At 58.9% G+C, this 22709-nt stretch overlaps 1 protein-coding gene across 7 annotated transcripts; it reads left to right on the plus strand.

Annotated features, from left to right (window-relative positions):
- The first annotated feature begins 1793 nt into the window (after nucleotides 1-1793).
- SLC17A9 (solute carrier family 17 member 9) lies at nucleotides 1794-20282 on the plus strand. Of its 7 annotated transcripts, none has more exons than XM_009233806.4 (13): nucleotides 1794-4141; nucleotides 7914-8111; nucleotides 8514-8653; nucleotides 12840-12939; nucleotides 14585-14715; nucleotides 15207-15303; nucleotides 15518-15614; nucleotides 16162-16249; nucleotides 17071-17105; nucleotides 17549-17664; nucleotides 18195-18250; nucleotides 18376-18405; nucleotides 19014-20282. In XM_009233806.4, exons 1-13 carry the CDS (start codon nucleotides 4083-4085, stop codon nucleotides 19175-19177), a joined length of 1311 nt encoding a protein of 436 aa, XP_009232081.1. In that variant the 5' UTR covers nucleotides 1794-4082; the 3' UTR covers nucleotides 19178-20282. The 7 variants fall into 7 exon arrangements, 5 of the variants coding, with proteins under 5 accessions (XP_009232081.1, XP_009232084.1, XP_063576649.1 ...); XM_063720577.1 differs by lacking the exon at nucleotides 1794-4141 and adding an exon at nucleotides 4216-4524; XR_010138737.1 differs by lacking the exon at nucleotides 19014-20282 and having other exon boundaries at nucleotides 16734-17105; nucleotides 18376-18409.
- Nucleotides 20283-22709: the final 2427 nt, after the last annotated feature.

The raw sequence follows: 22709 nt of genomic DNA on the forward strand, positions 1-22709 counted from the left end.
GCGTGATTTTAAACTGATTTGAATAGCCTAAGTAATTACTTTTTTTTTTTTTTTTGCTTAATGAAATTTTCCAAACATATTAAAAACAGAGGGAATACGCCAGCACATCCCAGTATCCACCAGTCAGCCTGACACCCACCACCACCTGCCTGAGCCCCAGGCAGGAGATAACTACAGGTGTCTGATTCTGGGTGGCTACCATGCTTTCAGGGCCATGAGCATCTTCATGAGTGGAAGGCAGTTGTAGGGTTCTTGGAAAGGACTCAGACTGACCGCTTCAAGGGCCTGAGGTGAAATTCAGAAACTGCCCATGCACAGAAGCTGAGCAGCGGGCATCATGGAGCGAGGCATTGAGAGCTTGCATGTTTGTTGGGTATCAGAGAACAGGGAAGGCCTCTCCTCACCTGCTGCTCCTCCCTGTGTGACAGTGGCATGTCACAGTGTTCTTGACTTCCACACACCTTTGCCGGTCCATTAGCCTCAAGGGTCAGAAGGCAACACGGTAGTTCTTGGTGGAGGTGGGCATCACCAGGAATGCTTCGGTGTGAGCTCCCACACTACGGTCTGGAGGCTCACACCATCCTTGCACACATGGCCTTCCTGTCTTAGATATTCTGCCTTATTTTGGAATGCCATCTTTGCTTGTGATTTTTCACTTCTGTTAAAGTAGAACATGGGGTTTGAATGGGTCTTTGGTGTAGCTAGCTATGGCAAGAATCTTCTAAGAGATGTGCTTCTTGGAGGTACAATGTCCTGAGCTTGTTTGCCTTTTCCAGAAGCCACAAAATGGTTTTGGAGATAAACAGGCCCATGCTACAGAGCCACTGGCACAAGGCACCTGGTGCGCAGGAGCTGAGGTGCAGCCTGTGGTTAATTGGTAATAATCATGTCCCCACATCTGCACGGTGGGGGCTGTTTCTCTCATTTCACACCCCAGTATCCACCAGTCAGCCTGGTGCATGTGTGTGGGGAATATTTAAAGGGAATGTGATGTTCTGATTTGTCTGTAACATTTCAGTGTCGCCTAGTTGGAAGGCCAGGTTTACGGGTCCAAATTGTCCATAGTACGGAAGACCATTTATCAGGTGAAGCCTGTAGACCCATAGGCACAGCTATAACCAAAAGAATTCGTGAAAGGAGTAACAGCTGAGGGTGAGTGGGTTTCCTCCACAGGTTTTCTCACGTTTTTAAATGCAGGTCACGTTGCAGGCTCTTCCGCCGGCTGTCCGTCCATGCAAGGCAGTTGGTCACCCCGCAGGCTCACTTCGGAGATGAAGAGTGCTGGGTGCAGCAGCGCCTCCTGTCCTTGGGCCTCTGTGTATTTGAGGTGGAATTGATGAGCTTGGGAGCCAGGGAGAAGCGGTGGAGCTGCTATTGCCTTGAGCTGCCCGTGTCAGGCAAGGTCTCCGCCTGGCTGAGACTTCTGCTTCCTGGAGACACATCTGTAGGCGTTCCTCACACAAACAAGGTTTTCTCCCTCTTGTGGATCACGGTGTGTGACTGACAGCTTTAGTAATTTTCCCGGCTGACTTTGAAAGTGAAGCAGGCTGACCCGTCACCAAGAATTCTCTGCCATGGAGGGTCGTGGAAGAACGGGAAGAGGTGCTGGCGGTCACAGCAGCCCAGGGTTTGTCCGTGCTCGTTTATAGATTTGTGTGCCCATCCAGTCCTCACTGGGCCCTCCCAGTTTTAGAAATGTTGAACGCTAGTGCTTGTAAGATTCGAACAATGAGTTTACCAGCTCTGAGAAAAATGAACTGCTCCAGAACCTTGAAGAATGATTCTCTGTAGCGCGCCCACATCACACCGAATCCATTTGTCGTCATTGCAGGGTTCATCTTTCTGGTTTCGAGCACCATCTCACACAGTTCTTTGTCTTTTTCCAGTCTGCTGTTGACAGGGTTAGCTCAGCCTGAAAGGTGCCACCACCTTTGAGGCAGTTCCCTCACGTGATGTCCAGTACCGCGGTCTTCCCTCTTGCTGCTGCCTGTCAGTCATGGCAGAGGAAAGTGTCATCTGTCAGTCTCCTTTTTATGGACTCCTCATCTTGAGAATTGTAGTTGGGCTGGAAGGGTGCAGGGCTAAGTGGGGTGCAGGGAGGAGCCCCAGGCCCAGGGCTGGCTTGTCTTGGTTTACAAGAAGCTGTGCTGGGCTCTCCTGGGGCCTCTGCGGGGTGTGTGGAAGCAGAGGCTGAGCAACGGGAGCCACACATAGTGAGGCATGGATTTGCTTTAAAAAAAATCTGTAGCATCTTTATAGCAGCACTTGAAATAAACAAGAAGAAGTTAGGTGGGCCAGGCCCAACAAGAGGGAGGAACGCAGCCCTCCAGAAGCAGAGGCCAGTGGGTGCTGGCTGTGAGTGCCCTGTCCACAAGGTCACCCTCTGTCCTTGAATACCCAGGTGTTGACTGTCTACTGTCCGTGCATAATTTTTCACCTTAGGCCTCAAAGATGCTTGGGTGCGAGGCAGCTCTCAGAATCAACCAGAAGCCAGGAGAGCCTCCATCTGGCCACTACCAACACCCAGCTTTATAATGTCCCTGTGAAATGGCCCCTTCACCCACCCACCCACCCACCCATCCCTGCACGGCCCGTTTCTTCAGCTCATCCAGCCTTCACTCAGGTGTCCAGGAGGGGTGCCTCCTCAGCCCAACCTATTTGAAGTAACACCCCTTCCCTACCCCTTTCACTTCTTTGATTTTTGTCTACCTGCCCCAGAACATCAGCTCCAGGAGGAAGGGGACTTTGGGTGACCAGATGGCAAATGTCTGCTGCAGCATGATCACAGATCTTGGTAGGAAATCACCATCACAGAGTGAATGGAAGCGAATCACCTCAAAGAGGGTGCTGTTGACAGCGATATGTTTAGTAACAGTTTCCAAACTTCTGGCTGTGGGCTAGGGCTGTTTGGGGCGATAAACTTCTCTCTGCCACCATCTTTTCACCCTACCGTACATCAGGATGGATGAAAGCATGGCCTTACTTTTTAGGGTGCTCGTGTCTTTAATACCTGTTCAGAGGGCCCTGGGAGCAGGCCCTGCAGTGCAGTGGGTTGGGCTGTTGGAGACCTGAGGGCTAGGGAGAGGGAGGGAGGGTAAATGTGTTTCTGTTCTAAGTGCAGGGCCCCGCCTTAGGTATGTCTCCGTCTGCCCCTGGGTGGTGGCTGCTGCGTGGAAGATGAACTGAGGTGGGCCCTAGTGGAGGTGGGGGCGATGCCTGAGGAGCAGGCCCTGCCGCCTCCTGGGGAAAGGCTGCATGGTTGAGGCCTTCCCCTGCTGGCTTCATCCTTGGCATGGCAGCAGGAGCACACAGAGTGGGGGCCCCACCCCGTCGCCCGTGCCCCCGAGCCCAGAGCCTGGCCTGTGATGGGTCCTCAGGACACCTTTTGTTCAGAAACCCAGGGGCCAATGACAGCCTTCACAGGCATCTGCTGAGAAGACACTGGCCAGCGCTGGATTTGCCCAGCTCTCCCAGGCTTGGTCCAAGGGCTCAGGAGTGGACCCATCCCTGTCCCGAAAGATCCATTTTAAAAATCAATGACCCTGTACTTTTACTCTCTTTGCACTTGGTTAAGACTTTATCCCTAATTTTATTTGATCGGTGAGGCAGGGACTGCCATCATTCCCCATTTTATAGACAGAGGACAGACGGCCCCATGGCTCTGTGTCGTGTCCAAGGGATGGGCTGGCACCTCTTGGACCAGGCTTACCACCAGGGCCCTTCTCTGAAGCCCCAGTCTGACCAGCCTGCTGCTGGGAATCCCCCTCTGCCCCCACACTAACCTCGGCTGGGGCTGAGCCAGGGCGCGTCAGACCAGCCAGGGCGACCGTCGGCCCCGCTTCTATGGGGCAGCAGGGAGGGACGTCAGCAGGGTGGGGCGGGCACCCGAGTGGTATGCCCCGCCCTGCCCCGCCTGCCCGCCCTGGTGGCCGTCTGGGGGCGACAAGTCCTGAGAGAACCAGACGGAAGCGCGCTGGGACTGACACGTGGACTTGGGCGGTGCTGCCCGGGTGGGTCAGCCTGAGCTGGGAGGCAGCCCCGGGACACAGCTGTGCCCACGCCGTCCGAGCACCCCAAGCCTGATGCAGCCACCCCCAGACGAGACCCGCAGGGACATGGCTGGGGACACCCAGTGGTCCAGGTGTGGCGGGGGTGAGGGGAGGAGGGGTGGGAGTGGTCGAGATGGGGCCGTGGGGAGGGAGCTCAGATACTGCCGTGTGGGATGATGCTAGGTGGGGAGCGCTGAGCTGGGCGGGCTTCTCTGGCTGTGGGGCCTCCTGTGTTCCTTGTGGGAGATGGAAGGAAGTGAGTGTCCCGTCCTTCCTCCCTGCCATGAGATTCCAGGACGGGACCTGGCAAGTGCCGTATCCCAGCCAGTGTTCCTGGGGCTCTTCCAGGCAGGGCTATGTTCCCCAGGCCAGGGGCATTGTCCTGGACAGTCAGAAGGCATACCCCCCGCCAGGTGGGACCACCCTGTGTATGCATGACCCTGACAGGCAGGCGCCGGGACAGTCAGGAGGCCAGGTAGGGGGCACAGGCTGGAGCCTGCAGCTGGACGGGGGGGGGGGGGGTCCTGCCACCACGTGCCAGCTGTGTGCTGGGGACGAGCTCCCCGCTGGCTTCAGCTCTCAGAGCATTTGGTGGTGGGGAGAAGCAGGGCCTGGGCAGGTCGCCTGGCCACCAGCACTGCTGCCTGTAGGAGGCTCCCCGGGCAGGTGACACCTCAGAAACCGGGCGAGATGGTTACCGCGGGCCATTGGTCAGCTGGGGAGGGCCTCTGCCACGGAGCTCCTGAGAGCAGCCCCCACACTGCTGAACCCCTTGGCTCTGGGTCTTGGGCTGAGGCCTCAAGTGGCTGGACCCTGGGCCTAGACTCAGGCCCTGTGGGTTCCAGAGCAGTCTCCTGCCTGCACTGAGTCCCCAGGGCACCTACCGTGACCATGGCAAGGTAATGGCACCTTCCGGCCCCGCCAGTTCCCAGCTGTATGAGGGCTGAGGACCCTAGAAGTGCTGGGAAGAGTTGCAGGAAGGCCCAAAGGGGCAGTGCCACCATCGGATGTTGGCACCCAGATGAAGGGAGCGCTGGCTGCGTGGGAAAAGCTGGCAGCCCAGATCACAGCCCTGTCAGGCGCCAATTAGAGGGGAGGGCTGCCCTCAGCGGGCCCTGCCCCTTGCTCTCTTCCTCTTCCCCCATCCACGTTCATCCAGGCGTGCCAGGCAGGGCCAGCTCCCCAGGGCTTCAGGGCCTCCTCACTGGCGGCTTGGTTTTAGTGGCTCCGCCTTCACTACGTCCCTCCCAGGCTTGATGTTTAAAAAGGAGCCCTTGCCACAGCTCTGGCAACTTCCTTTGCAGGCCCTTACTGGGTAGCGCCAAGGATTCTGGAGGCGCCTGTGGGTCAAGGCTGCCACACCCACGCCTTTTCCTAGCCCTGCCTCCTGCAGCCGCATCATGAAGGCTGGGCCAGGCGAGAACAGAGCTGGAGGGCGGCACCCACACTCTCCGGTTGGCTGCTCTCCTGGCCTGGCCCCGGACAGTTCCCTTTTCTGAATCGAGGGGCCATGTGACCACCTGTTTGCTTAGCCGTGGATGCTGCTGCTGCACAAGGGCCATTTGCTCTAGAAAGTTCACAGGAAGCAGGCTGCTGGGCTCAGGGAGTGCGGAGTGGTGGGAGGAAGCTGTTCAGGCTGCCCAAAGCTTTCCGGTTCTTGGCACACCCCCCGTCCCCCGCGCCCCCAGCAGGATGGAGGATTCCCAGCCTGGGGTCCTAGTCAGCCCTCAGGTAGCCGACTGTCTGGGTCATCCTCTCCAGCCTGACATCCTTGTCTCCGCAGCGGCTGTGGAGGGTGCCCCTGTGCCCACCTGGCCAGCACCACCTGCCCAGCTCAGAGAAGGGGCTGTGGCTGCCGCCTGCCGCATAGGGCGGATTGTCTGCCTGGAAGGGCTGTTCTTGACTTCCTCCTTCCAAGGAGGCCAGGGAGTGGCTCTGTGTTCTCAGTACTGTGCTGGCCGCGATGGGGGTGAGAATCAGTGCAACTGAGCTTTCTGCTGTTTCTAGCTAGCGGCCAGGCAGTGCGGGGCAGGTGCCACCTGGACACAGGTCCCCCACCTCCCCCCCTTTTTTTTTTCAAGACAGAGTCTCTCTCTGTCGCCCAGGCTAGAGTGCAGTGGTGCAATCTCGGCTCACTGCAACCTCGACCTCCTGGGCTCAAGCGATCCTCCTACTTCAGCCTCCCAGCTGGGACCACAGGTGCACACCATCACACTCAGCTAATGGGTTTTTTTTTTTTGAGATGGAGTCTCGCTAGATGGAGTCTCACTCTGTCGCCCAGGCTGGAGTTCAGTAGTTTGATCTCGGTTCACTGCAACCTCTGCCTCCCAGGTTCAAGCGATTCTCCTGCCTCAGCCTCCCAAGTAGCTGGGATTACAGGCGCCGGCCACCACGCCTGGCTAATTTTTGTATTTTTAGTAGAGATTGGGTTTCACCATGTGGGCGAGGCTGGTCTTGAATTCCTGACCTTGTGATCCTCCCGCCTTGGCCTCCCCAAGTGCTGGGATTACAGGCGTGAGCCACCATGCCCAGCCCTGGCTAATTTTTAAAGGTTTTTTTTTTTTTTTTTTTTTTTTTTTTGTAGAGCTGAGGATGTCCCTATGTTTCCCAGGCTGGTCTTGAACTCTTGGGCTCAAGTGATCTGCCCACCTCGGCCTCCTAAAGTGCTAGGATTACAGGCATAAGCCACCACACCTGGCTCTAAAGCTCCTTTTTAAAGGCACCTTTGGACTGTGTGGCTTTTAGTGGAAAGTTAAGGGTGGGGCCCCCATGTCCCTTCTGCAAGCCTCCTGTTAAGTCAATGAAAACTGTTTACAGAGAGCCTGGGGCCAGGTAAATAACAGGGCTGCGGGTATCAACCACGCCAGGACAGGGCGTGGAGGCCAGGGCTGTACTGGGTTAGGCAGGCTGGCGGTGAGGACTGTGTCCTTCTGTGGTAACCTAGGGAGCAGACCTGGTCCCCAGACCCAGGCTACAGCCAGATATGGAGCAAGCCAGTTGTCCCCAGAGTGGAACCTGGCTGCAAATGACGCTGGCAAAACCATACTCACTGCCAAGTTCCAGGGCAGACAGCACTTCCTCCCACACAACTTTCTCCAAACTCCAGGGGTTAATGGTTGGCCCTGCTGTGGGGAGGGGCTGGAGCCAGGATAGCCTCTGGCAGAGCGGGAAGTGTCAGAGGACGCAGCTCTGGGCTGCTGGAGCGATCTGTTCTTGTCTCTGAGATCTCACCGGGCCTCCCTCACCAGGGTTGGGAGTGTGAGCTGGCCGGCCTGGCTCTGTGATCTCGGGCGTGGTCAGTGCCCGACTTGGTGGTCTTTTCTCCTGTGGGAAGCGTCTAGGCGCAGACTTGCAGAGAGTGCCAAGAAGGCCGGATACCTGCCCCTCTGTCCACAGCACACTGTCATCCACTCACTCATCTGTGGCAGGTTCTGGGTGCAGCCAGCTCCCCGCAGGGGCAGACAGGACCTTTTGGAAAGGGTGGGGTGAGACTCTCCAGTGTCCGACTCCTCTGCCACCCATCTCCTGGTCACCCTCTCGTCTGTTCTCTTTGAGGGGAGCAAGCAGGGCCTGACCCAGGCACCTTTTGTGGGGATGAGTTGTTGTTGCTGTGACCTGCCCGTGTGCTGGCCACTCGGTTGCTCCCAGCCGCCACTGTGCCTCTTTTCTGGCTGCCTGTGTTCTCCCAGGGGTCAGCAGATAGGTGCGATTAGGTGTTTGAATGCTTGCCAAGTTGCCCTCCATCAAAGCTGTCCCCATTCACAGTCTCATGTCCCCCAGCCCTGAGGGAGGTCTCTGAGTGACGAACTCGAAGCAGCAGGGCCGTGGGGCCTCCCTAGGGCCTGACCATCTCCTGTCCCACAGGCCCGAGTGCCAGGCATGGACGGGGACGCTGCTGCTGGGCACGTGCCTTCTGTACTGCGCCCGCTCCAGCATGCCCATCTGCACTGTCTCCATGAGCCAGGACTTCGGCTGGAACAAGAAGGAGGCCGGCATCGTGCTCAGCAGCTTCTTCTGGGGCTACTGCCTGACGCAGGTTGTGGGTGGCCACCTCGGGGATCGGTAACTGCCCCTCTTCCCCATCTCCAGGCTGGTGGGGGCCGCCCCACTGGGGCCTCCAGGGGTGAGTGGGCTGGCTGTGCTGCTGCACACAGAGGATGCGACTCCCGGGGAAGGAGCTTGGTGGATAAATTTGGGCAGAAGACCCACCCAGAGGAAGATGGGAGCTGGGAGGGGAGAGGCCAGGCTTGGCAAGGCCCCAGGGCTCTGCAGGCAGAGGAGGCAGGCCGCTCCCCTGGAGTACCTGGTCTCCTCACGAGGCAGCTCTGGGGTCATGAGCAGGCCCTGTAGAGGCAGACAGGCCAGGCCCAGCTCTGAGCACCCACTCGAGGGCTGCCCTCAGTCAGGGTGGTGCCTCTTGGTCCTGCACAGCCACATCCTCACCTCCCTCTGTCTTCCCTCCAGGATTGGGGGTGAGAAGGTCATCCTGCTGTCAGCCTCTGCCTGGGGCTCCATCACGGCCATCACCCCACTGCTCGCCCACCTGAGCAGTGCCCACCTGGCCCTCATGACCTCCTCACGCATCCTCATGGGCTTGCTCCAAGGTAAGGGGAGCTCAGGCGGCTCCCTCACGCTCTCTGGCACCAGGTGGGGACACAAGGGGAGTGTGCACGGATGTGTGTGCAGGTGCATGCATGCATGCAGATGGTGTACAAGTATGTATGTGCATGCTCGCATGCATGCGTGCACCTGTGTGTGTGCGTGTGCAAGTGTGTGTGTATGGGCCTGCTCGCATGCACATGTGCACCTGTGTGTGTGTGCGTGCAAGTGTGTGTATGGGCATGCCTGCATGCATGCATGCACCTGTGTGTGTGCGTGTGCAAGTGTGTGTGTGTATGGGCATGCTCGCGTGCATGCGTGCACCTGTGTGTGTGTGTGCGCAAGTGTGTGTGTATGGGCATGCTCGCGTGCATGCGTGCACGTGTGTGTGTGTGTGTGCAAGTGTGTGTGTATGGGCATGCTCGCATGCATGCGTGCACCTGTGTGCATGTGCAAGTGTGTATATGGGCATGCCCGCGTGCATGCGTGCATCTGTGTGTGTGCGTGTGCAAGTGTGTGTATGGGCATGCCCACGTGTATGCATGCACCTGTGTGTGTGTGCATGCTCAAGTGTGTGTGCATGGGCATGCCCGCGTGCATGCGTGCACCTGTGTGTGTGTGTGTGCAAGTGTGTGTGTATGGGCGTGCCTGCGTGCATGCGTGCACCTGTGTGTGTGTGTGTGTGCAAGTGTGTGTGTATGGGCATGCTCGCATGCATGCGTGCACCTGTGTGCATGTGCAAGTGTGTATATGGGCATGCCCGTGTGCATGCGTGCATCTGTGTGTGTGCGTGTGCAAGTGTGTGTATGGGCATGCCCACGTGTATGCATGCACCTGTGTGTGTGCACACGTGTGTGTGTATGGGCATGCCCGCGTGCATGTGTGCACCTGTGTGTGTGTGCGTGTGCAAGTGTGTGTGTATGGGCATGCCCGCGTGCATGCGTACACCTGTGTGTGTGCGTGTGCAAGTGTGTGTGTGTATGGGCATGCTCGCATGCATGCGTGCACCTGTGTGTGTGTGTGTGCAAGTGTGTGTGTATGGGCATGCTCGCATGCATGCGTGCACCTGTGTGCATGTGCAAGTGTGTGTATGGGCATGCTCGCATGCATGCGTGCACCTGTGTGCATGTGCAAGTGTGTATATGGGCATGCCCGCGTGCATGCGTGCATCTGTGTGTGTGCGTGTGCAAGTGTGTGTATGGGCATGCCCACGTGTATGCATGCACCTGTGTGTGTGTGCATGCTCAAGTGTGTGTGCATGGGCATGCCCGCGTGCATGCGTGCACCTGTGTGTGTGCGTGTGCAAGTGTGTGTGTATGGGCGTGCATGCGTGCACCTGTGTGTGTGCAAGTGTGTGTGTGTATGGGCATGCTCGCATGCATGCGTGCACCTGTGTGCATGTGCAAGTGTGTATATGGGCATGCCCGCGTGCATGCGTGCATCTGTGTGTGTGTGTGTGTGTGCAAGTGTGTGTATGGGCATGCCCGCGTGTATGCATGCACCTGTGTGTGTGTGCGTGTGCAAGTGTGTGTGTATGGGCATGCCCGCGTGCATGCGTACACCTGTGTGTGTGCGTGTGCAAGTGTATATGTCCCTGCAGACACGTGTATGCAAGCAGTGTGCATGTATGTTGTGCTTGTGCCTGTGTGTACATATGTGTGCATGCACGTGTGCGTGCAGGTGGAATGCATGTGTGTGCATGCCTGTATGCGTATGTGTGTGTGCGTGCCCGTATCCATGTGTATGTGCGTATGCGTGCCCATATGCATGTGTACGTGCGTGAGTGTGCCCGTATGAGGGTGTACGTGTGGCCATGCATGTGCCTTCTGTAGGTGCACACTCTGCAGTGATACACAGGATCACAGGGGGCACCTGTGTAGTGAACTTGCCCCTGCCCCTGAATTTTGTCACCAAACATCTTAGTTCAGTGGCGGATTCTAGCTGCAAGGGACCCGCTGTGGGACTCTGGGTTTTGTGCATTTTGGTCACACGTATGCTGATGATGCCTCCACTACTAGGGCCTTGGAGCACCTTGTCAGGAGAACAAAGTGGGTGGGGGGGTCAAGGGGGCTTTGGGGGGCCCCTACTTGGCTGGGGTCCCCTGGAGAAACAGCTAGGCCTCCAGCCTGCAGGGGCCTACCGGCCCCAACCCAGCCTGCCTGGCCACCCCACCCATCAGCAGTTCCCAGCCTGGGCCACTCCTCGCCCAGTGTCCTGGGCCATCCAGACCCCCCACTCAGGACTCCCCCTACCTTCTTGAGCCGGCATCAGGTTCAGAGCGCTGGCCATGGCTCCCCTAGAACCTCTGCCCTCCCTCTCCTCCAAGTCCAGAGACTTTGGGGAGTTCACTCCCAGGCCTCGTTCTCCTCCCTCTCCACACCCTCACTCCCCAAGATTACAGCCTGGAAGGTGCTGCCTGGGACTCTCTCCATAACAGAGGAAGAGGGTCTGCCCAGGAGAGAGGCCACTCTCATGGTCACGGGGTGTCACATGAGAACAAGGGCCCCGTGCATGGCCCACCCTCAGAAGAGGGTGCAGCGAGTGCAACTGAGGACTTAAGATTGTGTGTTTACTGTGAGGCCTCATCCCAGAGCCAGCCCTTCCAGCATCACCGCCTCCCCAGGCACTGGCCAGGCCCCACTGCAGGAGCTGGAGGAGGAGGGGAGGAATGAACGAATGAGCAACCACCTGGAGGGGAGGACAGGCCTGGCGGGGGGTGGGGGCCCTCATCTTTGTTTACTGGAGGGTCTTCGGGGTGAGGGAAGAGGGTCCCAAGGCTGAAGCTGTGAAGAAAACAGTGGCACTGCCTCGGACTGAGCTGACCAATGCCTCCAAGTGTTGCTGAGAAGACCCTCAGCCCTGGGGCAGGCGGCTGTCCTCGTGGGCAGCTCTGGGGACCCAGCAGGCAGCCAGACCCCATAGGCTCGCTGCCAGCTCCAGCTGCGCTTCCTCTGCAGGGCCCAGCTTTTTGTGCTACGATGACTTGGCACCTGAGGCACATTCTGTTTTCTAGAAACCTTCAAAGTCTGGCACGTCTCAATGTCAGATGTCATCCTGTGCCCATGAGCCTACTCTGGGGGTCTGGGGGGCAGCAATGGCGGCTGCATGGTAACCGTGGGCACCACCTGCGGCTGGCTTTGCCGTGTTTGTGCACGCTGTCCTCGGGCAGAGCAGAGACGCTGGGTGTCCCAAGACCTGTGGCTCTTGCTGCGGGGCATCGGACTTCTGGAGGGAGCCCCACGGAGCTCCGCCAGGTGGCCCCCAGCCTCCCTCGAGGGAGCGAGGGAATGGGCCCTGCCTCTGAGCCGTGAGCCTATGAGTGAGCGCTCTGCAGTTAAAAGTTATAGGCGCTGGCCAGGAGCCGTGAGCCTATGAGTGAGCGCTCTGCAGTTAAAAGTTATAGGCGCTGGCCAGGCAGGCGCTTCCTGTGTGTGGCCGTCTGTTTGACGATGCCCCCCTGCAGGGTAGCATCAGCGCCCTGTAGACACGGCCCGTGGGTTTGGGGGACAAGCTCCTGTTGTCACCGTGGCTCCATGGTGCCTCCCCTCGCAGAGTCCCTCCAGGTCAGGCTCAGAGCCCTCTGGATGTGGAGCTACATGGGGTGGTAAGGTGGTTTCCAAACTTCTAAAGTGGCCGAGAACACTTGGTCCAAAAGAAATCCTAGGAGGAAGCTCAGTTTATAAAACAGGGAAGGGCAGCTTTCCTGGGGGAAGTATGTGTCTGTGCACGCGTGCGGCAGGTTTCTGTGCATGCAGGTGTGTATCTTCGTGCGCAGGCATGTATCTGCATCAGTGTGAGCACCGTGCAGCACTGCCAAGAAGTGTGCTGGTGGACGTGTGCGTGTGCAGGCGTGTGTGTGTGTTGGTGCGAGGACTCTGTAAAGCACAGGTGGAGGACGGTGGTGAGAGAATGCACATGTGCGTGTGCGTGTTCGTGGGGTGGGAGGGCTAGCTTGGAAGCAGGGGTGTTTCCCTCAGCCGTGCGGGTGGCATGACCCTGAGCGAGCCTCGCCCAAAAGGAGTCTGTTTCCTCAGTGGCACCAAAAGCCCTGCCCTGCTGGTCCCTCGGGTGGGGAGGTGAGCGAGAGGGACAGGTGGACGTCCTCTGGAATCACAGCCCAAACCTGAGCAGATGGGCCGGGACGAGCCTCCCTGGATGGACCCCAAGAGACCCTCCCTCCACTTGTTGCAGGGGTTTACTTCCCTGCCCTGACCAGCCTGCTGTCGCAGAAGGTGCGGGAGAGTGAGCGAGCCTTCACCTACAGCATCGTGGGCGCCGGCTCCCAGTTTGGGTAAGTCCTGGCCTAAGACGGGGCCCAGGAGAGGCCACCAGGTGAGCCCCTGGTCTGCGTGGGGGATGGGCGACATGGGCCTGCAGGGCTACCATGGGTGAGGCGGGTCCCACAGGCGCCTTTTGGGTTCTGTAGCCTGAGGCTGTGCTCTGCAGGTACCAGCCCCGGGCACCGTGCTTGCTTTGTGCATATTTCTGCCCTTCTGGAGTGGCTGGCAGGTGATGAGGCTGGGACTTGGGGACATGGGTTGGAGGAGTGGCCACATCATCTCATTTCCTTTCATCTGTGCTAACGATGCCAGATGCCGTCCCCACCCTCCGCTGGCCCCCACCCCCGACAGGAGAGTCTGTGAGCCCAGGAGCGTCTGGGCCAGGGTGGGCCTATCAGCTGGCTGGAGGACGGCTTGTCCTCATCCACAATGCGGCAACCCCGTGCCCCCAGTCCTCCCTCCCAGTGCCCGCTCCTTGGGCAGCTTCAGACCGTCTAGCGATGCTGGCGGCCTGGATCAAGGCCAGGCCAGGGGTGGGAGGCCTTCCCAGTGGTTGTAGCAGGGTGGATAGGTGCAGGAGCTGACAGGGGCTTCCCAATCGCTGGGCTCAGGCCCTCGTGTTACTGTTGCTGAGGTTCAGAGGGGTGGAGGCGGCCCGTGTAGGTGGGGCCGGGAGCAGGCCCAGGCAGGCCTAGAGTGACCAGATTCATCAAATAAAAACAGACTGCCCAGAGGAATGTGAATTTCAGATAAACCGGAGGGGATATACGTCTACTAAAGAATGAATCGTCACTTCTCCGAAACCCGGTTTCATTGAGTGTCCTGCGGTTTTTCTGCACTCACGTGGGGAGCAGAGACAGGGTCAAGTGTGGGCTGGGAGGGGCAGGAAGAGTGCTACCCCAGCCCGCCCTGGTGCCCAAGGCCAAGTCCTGCTGCCCCAGGAGCTGTGTCCACCCCACAGAGGCTCAGTGGGAGGAAGGAGGCCCCATCTGGATGCCAGGCCCCGCTTTGGGGCTCTCTCTCTTCCTCCTTTTGCCATGATGTTAACTATTCCCCCCGGTGCCAGTGGAGGGGCCTCAGCAGCAGATGGGGGCTGGGCCGCCAGCCAGGTTGCACCTAGAAGGGAGCCTCTGAGGGGCTATTTGGGACAATGAAGTCATGGGGACGGGATGGGGGTTGTTGGATTTGGCCGTCGTGGTATTTTTGCATCCAGAAGTCTTTTTGAATTTTATCCTCAATGATGTTTGAAGCACAGAAACCGTGTGGAGGTTCACTGTAGTATATGCTCATCACTGTCTCCTCCTCAGTGCCGTTTTTAGTTGAAAAGGATCCACATGACAAATTGTAGGCCAGTTTGAAGGCCTAGAAGCAAGATGTGAAAAACAACGTGAGTTCCAGAGCAGCCTCCCGACTGGGACACATGCGTGGCTGGTCCCAAGTCCGCCCCAGCCCTGTGTGTCCGGAGTCTCCCCTGAATACCAGAAGTCCTTAACAAAACAGGCTGGGACGGTGGCTTCTGAGCTGCTGCTCTGGAGGCAATGAAAACACTCTCTTCTCCAGGGGCTCAGCCTGCACCAGGGTGGGGTTTCTGAGAGGCCCCTCCTCACCCAAGGGGTGACGCTGAGAGGCCTGGCCACACTCCCCCTGTCTTTGCAGGACGCTGCTGACCGGGGCAGTGGGCTCCCTGCTCCTGGAATGGTACGGCTGGCAGAGCATCTTCTATTTCTCCGGCGGCCTCACCTTGCTTTGGGTGTGGTACGTGTACAGGTACCTGCTGAGTGAAAAAGGTAACGCAGGCCGGGCGGGCTAGTCCCGGGCGCCCACGGCTGCTCAGTGCCTCCTGGAGCAGGAGCCCGGAGACGGCGGCTTTGACCTCCCAAAGAATCCACCAGTGAGGAAAAGCGCTCGGGTGCTAAGCTGTCAGTGGCTCTGCCACCCAATTCGATCTGGAAGGTTCCATCTAGGGCTAAGGCAGACACCCAGGAAGACCTGCTGTGCACAGGTCAAGGCAGGGTGCAGGAGCAGCCGAGTCTTTGGGTGGCCAGGAGGGGGCTCTGGAGGAGGCCATGGGGAGGGTTGTTCAGAACGGTTCTGAAGGTGATGCTGCCTGTTAGGTTCCTGGTAGGGAAGGCTACAGGAGGCTGGCGCCAATGTGCAGTCTGAGGCATGGACGAGGCCTGCTGAGCCCTCTGGAACCACCCCCAAATCCCCAATCCTTTGGCAACGGATGGCGCCTCCCGCCCTGATAGCCATCACTTTGAAACCGTTGCTCCCTTAGATCTCATCCTGGCCTTGGGTGTCCTGGCCCAAGGCCGGCCGGTGTCCAGGCACAGCAGAGTCCCCTGGAGACGGCTCTTCCGGAAGCCTGCTGTCTGGTGAGCTGGGACCTGTGCCGCCCCTTGGAGCAGTGGCAGGGCCGGTGACCATGGGGGTGTGAACCTGGCCAGACCTGACAGCCCTTGAGCCAGCAGGGCCTAGGGCTCAGAGAAGCGGGACTCTGGCCCCCAGGGGAGGCCTCTCGGGGTGAGTCCCACAGGCCCGGCCAGCTTGTGTGGCACCAGAGTCACGGTCCACTGTTGGGCCCCGCAGGGCAGCCATCGTCTCCCAGCTCTCTGCAGCCTGCTCCTTCTTCGTCCTCCTCTCCTGGCTGCCCACCTTCTTCAAGGAGACCTTCCCCGACGCCAAGGTGAGTCGGGGGCTCCCGCAGGGTGAAGGAGCCCCCAGAAGGCACGAGGCTTGAGCTGCACCAGGCACCGTGGGTCCTTGGCCTGCAGATGGCGGAACCCTCGGCTCCTCCTGGTCTCTGAGGGTCCTGGCACTGCCAGGCTCTTCCTCTGGAGAGGACCCCGTCCATGCTCGGGGCAGGTTTCTGTGTTTGAGGCTGGAAATGATGCAGGTGTTTGGTGCCTTCCTGCTGCGGCTGCAGCCCTCCAGCCCTCACCGGTGACCTGCTGGCCCACAGAACCCGACTTCAGAGCCTGAGGAGGCCGGTGCAGAAGCCGGGATGTGGACAGAGGGGTCACCTGCGGTCAGCACGGTTCCTTCTCTGAGGCTGTCTTGCTGCCCCGCCGGGTGGTGGTCAAGAGCTGCACATTCCCAGGAGCAGGGCTGGCCCTGCCGGAGAGCTTTCCTGGGCAGTGGTGGGCACGGGGGAGCTGTCCAGCCTGAGTATCCTCTTCCAGATGGCCAGGTGCCGGCCCTGGCCCCCTCTGAGGCCACACTCCCCCCTGCAGGGCTGGATCTTCAACGTGGTGCCTTGGTTGGTGGCGATTCCGGCCAGTCTATTCAGCGGGTTTCTCTCTGATCATCTCATCAATCAGGGTGAGCCCCAGGGAGGGGACCGGGGCCAGAGGCCACACCCTGGTTCAGCTCGCTTTCGAGGGGCAGGATGCTTCCCTCCTGGGGGTGCAGCTTCAGCACACGGAGAGCTGGGACAGAGGGGCACTTATTTCCAGGCTCGGCCTCCTCCTTAAAGGGTGGGGTTAGACTGTGGTGAGAGGGTCTGGTCTCACAGTGACTGTGGAGCTCATCACTGGGGGCTGGATGCAGCCCCTGACCCTCCGGGAAGGCACCTGGAGGGGTCAGAGGTTACAAGCATCCTTGAACCTTTGGAAGAGCTTCTATCTTTGTTCCATGTGCTCCAGACCCACGCTGGGATGAGCCCCGAGCGGGCTGCGTGTTTCTTCCCCTAGTGCAGTGTCCGCTGCACAGACACGTACAGGCGGATGCACACGCGTGCCCACATGCTCTCTCCACACACGTATGCCTATTCTTAGAATGTTCCTGTTTTTCCTAATTGCAAAAGGAATACACACTCGTTGTGGAAAAGCTAGAAAATCTGGAGCAGCAGAGGAAGTGGGGCCACTCACCTGTTTCCGCCTCTGTAACTGCCGTGTGGCTGTTCTTCTGTGTTTCTGCCCAAACCCACGCCTTGGGAAGCTTCCAAAGGCACACGTGCTGCCTCGCAGCTGCACCACACACACGTGTGTGCCTGCAGCACGGGATAGCTGTCTTGAGCCCCAAGCCTCTTCCTCCCCTGCTGCCCCTCTGCAGCCATTCGGGATGGGACCCCCTCTGGGTGCTGTCTGGGGTGTCAGCACGAAAGGGCTAACGAGAGCCCCTTCCCTGGCCTCCGTCTGTAGGTTACAGAGCCATCACGGTGCGGAAGCTCATGCAGGTAGGAGAATCATTCCAGTCGTTCTCTCTGGATATCCCTGCTTTGTTCAGGGTCTCCCAGGACCGCAGGGTTATGTCCCCAAGTCACCTGATGTCTGGGACCAGGCAAATGCCAGGCCTCTCCATGTGTCCAGCACTGGGGCCCAGAGGGGGCTGTTTAGACCGCTGCTTGGGGGCAGGCTGGGGTCAGCATCCTGTACCCCTCTGGGCCCAGGCCTGAGCTTGCCCACGTCGAATAGGGCCTCTCCCTTGGAGTGGGGCTGATTCTTGCGAAGCCTCCTCCCAGATCTCCTCTAGGGGTCCTGGTCTGAGAGAGGTTTTCGGTCCCAGCCGACCTGACCGTTGTGCAGTGCGCCCAGGGGGGCTGTCGGGCGGCCGAGTCAGGAGAGGGCCCAGCTGCAGGCCGGCTGGGTGCCTGTCCGTCACGGTGGCGCTTTCCTGCAGGGCATGGGCCTTGGCCTCTCCAGTGTCTTTGCTCTGTGCCTGGGCCACACCTCCAGCTTCTGTGAGTCTGTGGTCTTTGCATCAGCCTCCATCGGCCTCCAGACCTTCAACCACAGGTGAGGGCCGACTGCTCCATCCACCAGAGCCACCGTGCTGCCCGCACGCCCCAGGCCCACGCATGTGAAGAGGGAGCTCTGTCCACCTCTTTCTGAGTTTCTTCTTCACACTTCACCCCCTTCCCAAGCTGCTGGGCAGCGACTGCATTGAAGACTCAATAGGAGTTCTTTAGGAACCAGCAATTCACATCAGTGAGCAGCACGTGCGCGTGATTTGTGCAAACGTGCTTTCCCCACAGCACTTTACTCTAAGGAGTCGCTTCCTGCACTGGGTCCTCCATGAAGACGGGCGGCTGGGGCTCGGGTTGGCGTGGTGTGCAGGGCTGCAGCGCTCTGGCCAGTGGGCGGCTGGGGCTCGGGTTGGCATGGTGTGCAGGGCTGCAGTGTTTTGGCCAGGGAGCAGGCCTGAGCGTCTCCCAGCCCCTCCCGTGGCTCCACTAGACCTTGCTTCCCCACTTCCCCTGTGACAACCCTGGGCCACGAGCTCGGTGGTGGCCAGGGCCGCTCACCACCCTCTTTCCTCTCCACAGTGGCATTTCCGTTAACATCCAGGACTTGGCCCCGTCCTGCGCCGGCTTTCTGTTTGGTGAGGACCTTGCCCACCCCAGCTTTGCCCCTCCCTTGGCCTCCGGGTGGGTGGGCGGGCCATGGGAGATCCTGGAGGGCTTTTGCTGACCATCCATATTCTCGCTCACTCTGGCCTGTTCACAGGTGTGGCCAACACCGCCGGGGCCTTGGCAGGTGAGGGGCGGGCCTCTGCGCCCAGGAGTTCCCCTGTCTGTGGGGTTTGAGCCCACCGAGGTGCTGCAGGGTGGGGGTGTGCTTCCCTTCAGAGGGGGTCCCGGTGTCAGAGGAGGGCGCAGACCCCAGAGCAGGCCCAGGAGAGGAGGATGTGGCTGCCTTCCAGGTTCCACTGGACTTTGCTGATGGCAGGTGGCTCATGGGTCGCCATCTGCCCTGATTCACAGATATGTTCCCATCCTGGTAGCCCAGGGTCCCCGGGACACCGCCTGGCCCCGCTGAGTGCCGTGGATGATGGGGGTCCTTCTCCAGCTCAGCCTTGCCTGGGCCGGCCTGTGGCTCCCATTTCCCCTTCAGTGGGACAAGGGGGACTTGTTACCAGGCCATTTTCTGGATGGCCTATGAGATCTCTGCCCCTCCAAGACCCTCCAAGTCTGAGCCTGACCCACAGCTGGGACACCGAATTCAGCCCTGGGAACCATGGGGGCTTCTGTCTATCAGGCGCTAGACCCCCAGCCCTTCCCCTGGCACTACCCTGGGAACCAGGGTGGGACGTGGGGCCTGGGCTGCCCGGGAGTGCTCAGCCCACCTGGGCCTCTTTTGGGCAGGTGTCGTGGGTGTGTGTCTGGGCGGCTACTTGATCGAGACCACGGGCTCCTGGACTTGCCTGTTCAACCTTGTGGCCATCATCAGCAACGTGGGGCTGTGCACCTTCCTGGTGTTTGGACAGGCCCAGAGGGTGGACCTGAGCTCCACCCACGAGGACCTCTAGCTCCCAACCCCACAGCCTCTCCAAGGACCCAGGCACCAGCAGCCCCGGGACAGAGGGGACTCAGTGTGTGGGACTTGGTCACTCCATGTTAGACACACGAGCAGAGAGGAACGCAAACCACTGTGGAGCCTGAAGCTGCTGAAGGAGAGTCCACACCAGTTGGCGGGAGGGTGGGGTGGGCCTGGGTCCAGACCAGGCTCGCTGCTCTCTGGGCCTCAGTTTCCCCACCTGCCAGCGGGCTCGGCCCTGTCCTTACAGGCTGGTGTGGCCGTCAGGGTGAGTGGGGTTATTGTTAGTAGGCGCAGCCTCATTCCCACCACGATCTGTTCCGCGTGGTTCCCGCCAAGCCTCCCGCGGTTGCCGTGCTCTCCGCAAGCCTCTTGCAGCGCCCGCCTGCTAATGTGAGGCTGGCACCAGGCTGCAGCCTCCCCAATCCCAGCCCATTTTGCTGTGTCTCTGGCGGGCTGTCCTCCTTAGTGGGAGCTGTCCTGTGCACTGTAGGATGCTTAAAGGTATCCTTGGCCTCCACCCACCCCTTGCCAGCAGCACCTACTCTCCCTCCTCCCAGTCAGACAACAGCCAGAAATGTCTCCAGACTCTGCCCATCCTCCCCGGGTAGCCACCCTCGAGACATGACCTCAGAGTCTCTGTGTCTCCCAGCAGCCTGACAGAGACCCCCAGGGCAGTGGGTGGGTGGCGGGCTAGAGACCCTTGCCCGTTTCTGGGACCCTGGTGCCGCTCTCCCCTCCTGTGGATCCCTCCGCACTAACAGTGTTCTCAGTGGGCAGACGCCTGGGCACCCCTTGGGCCTGCCCAGCATGGCCATGGCGCAGGCTCTGGAACCCACACGGCTTTCCCAGACCTGGTGATTCTGCTCTCCAGGGACGGTTGGCACCTTCCTCAGGGGCGGGCCCCACGCACCCCAGAACACACAGACCCACCTTTCTGGCGTTCTTTCTACCTCCCTTTTCATTGCCTGAGGAGCTGGTGGTTTCATGAGTTAATGATACATCTTGCAAGGTGTACACATAGAGAAAAAAACCTAAAAATGTGGAAAAGCACGCCAAAGCCTTATTTAAATAATAACTATTAAACTATTCAAAAAGAAGACTGTTACTTTATTTAACACCTTTGTTTTTTAAGAATGAACACATGTTAAAGACTTTCTGTAACTAATTCATGAGGAAACAAGTGACACGTTGGAATCAGGTCAAAGGAGAATCCCAGGAACAGACTCCTAGGCCGGGAGTGTTGAAATGAGCATGCCAGCAGAGCCAGACTGGGTTTTGGGGTTCCTTTGCCGCCAGGGGTCCTGCGTGTCCACAGATGACAGCGATGTGCCCTATCAGCTGTCCACCCAGCTTTCCCAAGATGTGGGGCCCCCATGGAGTCAGACAGCCCAGGTGTGCTGTGGAAAGACAAAGTGGAGTTTTGCACCTGAGCACAAATGTTCCCCTACAATCTCTCCAGTTTCGGTCAGCCCAACCCTCTGGCACCATGGGTACAGCCTAGAGCATCACCCCCACAGAGGCTTCGGGATGGCCCTGCTGGACTGCTGGACGCCGCTGGGGGGTCTCAGGGGAGGAAGCGCTTCCAGAAGCCTGGCAGTTGCTGTCTGGAGGCCGGGAAACCAAGCCCAGGAAGCCCACCTGCGGCTGAGTTCAGAGGTGGGGCCCGTGCGTTGTGAATGAATTGCTGTCTCTCTCCTCCTCATCCTGCACTAAATCTACATAACATAAAATTTACCATTTTAGCCATTTTTAAGTGCACACCATTAGGTACATTCGCGTTGTGCAGCCACCGCCACCCTCCGCCTTCAGAACTTTCTCATCTTCCCAAACCGAAGCTCTGTGCTCATTAAAGGCTAGCTCCCGGTTGCTCTCCCCCAGCCCCAGCAACCCCATTCCACTTTGTGTCTCGACTTTAAGTGTGGCTGCTCTGGGGACCAGTGCGAGTGGACCTACGCTGGGTTTGCTTGCATCTGGCTTATTTCACTCAGCAGAGGGTCCTCCGGTTTTATCCGTTTTGTAGCAAGTGTCAGCATTTTTCTCATTTTTAAGGCTGAATAAAATATTGTGTGGATAAGCCTTGTTTTGTGTATCTGTTCACCCACTGATGGACCTATGAACACGAGTGTGAAATTAACACCTTTTATTTTTATTTATTTTTTGGAGACAGAGGCTTACTCTCTCCCCCAGGCTGGAGTGCAGTGGCTTGATCTCGGCTCACTGCAACCTCCACCTCTCGGGTTCAAGCGATTCTCCTGCCTCAGCCTCCCAAGTAGCTGGGATTACAGGCGGCTGCCACCACGCCCGGCTAATTTTTGTATTTTTAGTAGAGATGGGGTTTCACCATGTTGGCCAGGCTGGTCTTGAACTCCTGACCTCAGGTGATCCACCTACCTTGGCCTCCCAAAGTACTCGGATTGCAGGTGTGAGCCACCATGCCCAGCCCTGGCCCTATTTTTTTTTTTTTTTTTTTTTTTTTTTTGGAGACAGGGACTTGCTCCATCACCTAGGCTGGAACGCAGTGGCACAATCACAGCTCACTGCAGCCTCAACTTCCCTGACTCCAGTAGATCCTCCCACCTCAGCCTCTGGAACCACAGGTGCACACCACCATGCCCAGCTCTCACTGTGTTGCCCAGGCTGGCCTTGAACTCCTGGGCTCAAGTGATCTGTCACCATGGCTTCCCAGAGTATTGGGATTACAGGCATGAACCACGGTGCCCAACCAGTCAGCACCATCTAAAATCCACAGCCAGCTGTAAAATCTCTGAGAGCAAGGAGGCAGCCCTGCCCAGGGAACTGGAGTGGAGAACCCAGAAGGGATACAGGACTAGGTGGGCAGTGCGGCCGCCCCTTGGGCTGCACAGTCCTGCAGGACCAACATTCCTAGGCCCTCTGGGTTCTGTGGAGTTTCTGTCACTTCCTTGCAGAGTGGAGGCCGGGGAGGCCGTCATGTGGGATGTGTGGGCGCAGGCCCAGGCACAGGAGGCAGGCCCACCCACTTCCCTCCCAGCGGCTTCTGGGTGCCACCTCCCCGGCCTTTCCTCAGGCGGATGTTGGAACCCGAGAAGGTCGGGAGTCAGGGAGTCTGTGGGTGATCTGCTCTTTCTCCAGCTCCAGCAGAGGGATGGTGGGGTCTGCACATTGTTGTCTGCTGCAGACAGGCCCAGATGCCATCTGCACCCCGTGGGGCAGCTCTGCAGGATCGTGGTGCAGGAGCTGTGGGAGCCTAACCCCCCGGCCCCACCACCCCGTCTGGAATAAGATGCACTGCGGGATGGAGCTCCTCAGCCGCAGAGTGAGCGCTGATGGCAGAGCGAGCGCTGATGGCAGAGCATGCCCGTGTGCTGGCTCCTTCTTCCGTGAGCTGTTCGGCCATAGCTGCTGACTGCCTCTGCCAGGTCAGCTCCAGGCTCGGGTGGCAGTCCTGAGACGGGCTGGGGCGGAGGGGCTGGGACGTGGGCGGGAATGAGAGGGAGCCTGCCTGGGAAGGCTGGGGAGGAGCATCCAGGCCCTGTGGTCAT

The sequence above is a fragment of the Pongo abelii genome, chromosome 21 (genome assembly GCF_028885655.2).
Source record: "Pongo abelii isolate AG06213 chromosome 21, NHGRI_mPonAbe1-v2.0_pri, whole genome shotgun sequence".
Lineage (NCBI taxonomy): Eukaryota > Metazoa > Chordata > Mammalia > Primates > Hominidae > Pongo > Pongo abelii.

What these genes read in the sequence shown, in the direction of transcription:
- SLC17A9 (XM_063720577.1), top strand. Translation starts at nt 4,406, where the DNA reads ATGTTCCCCAGGCCAGGGGCATTGTCCTGGACAGTCAGAAGGCATACC. An exon ending in GTACCTGCTGAGTGAAAAAG is followed by an intron (nt 14,716 to 15,206) that starts GTAACGCAGGCC and finishes TTGCTCCCTTAG; the next exon opens with ATCTCATCCTGGCCTTGGGT. An exon ending in TTCCGGAAGCCTGCTGTCTG is followed by an intron (nt 15,304 to 15,517) that starts GTGAGCTGGGAC and finishes TGGGCCCCGCAG; the next exon opens with GGCAGCCATCGTCTCCCAGC.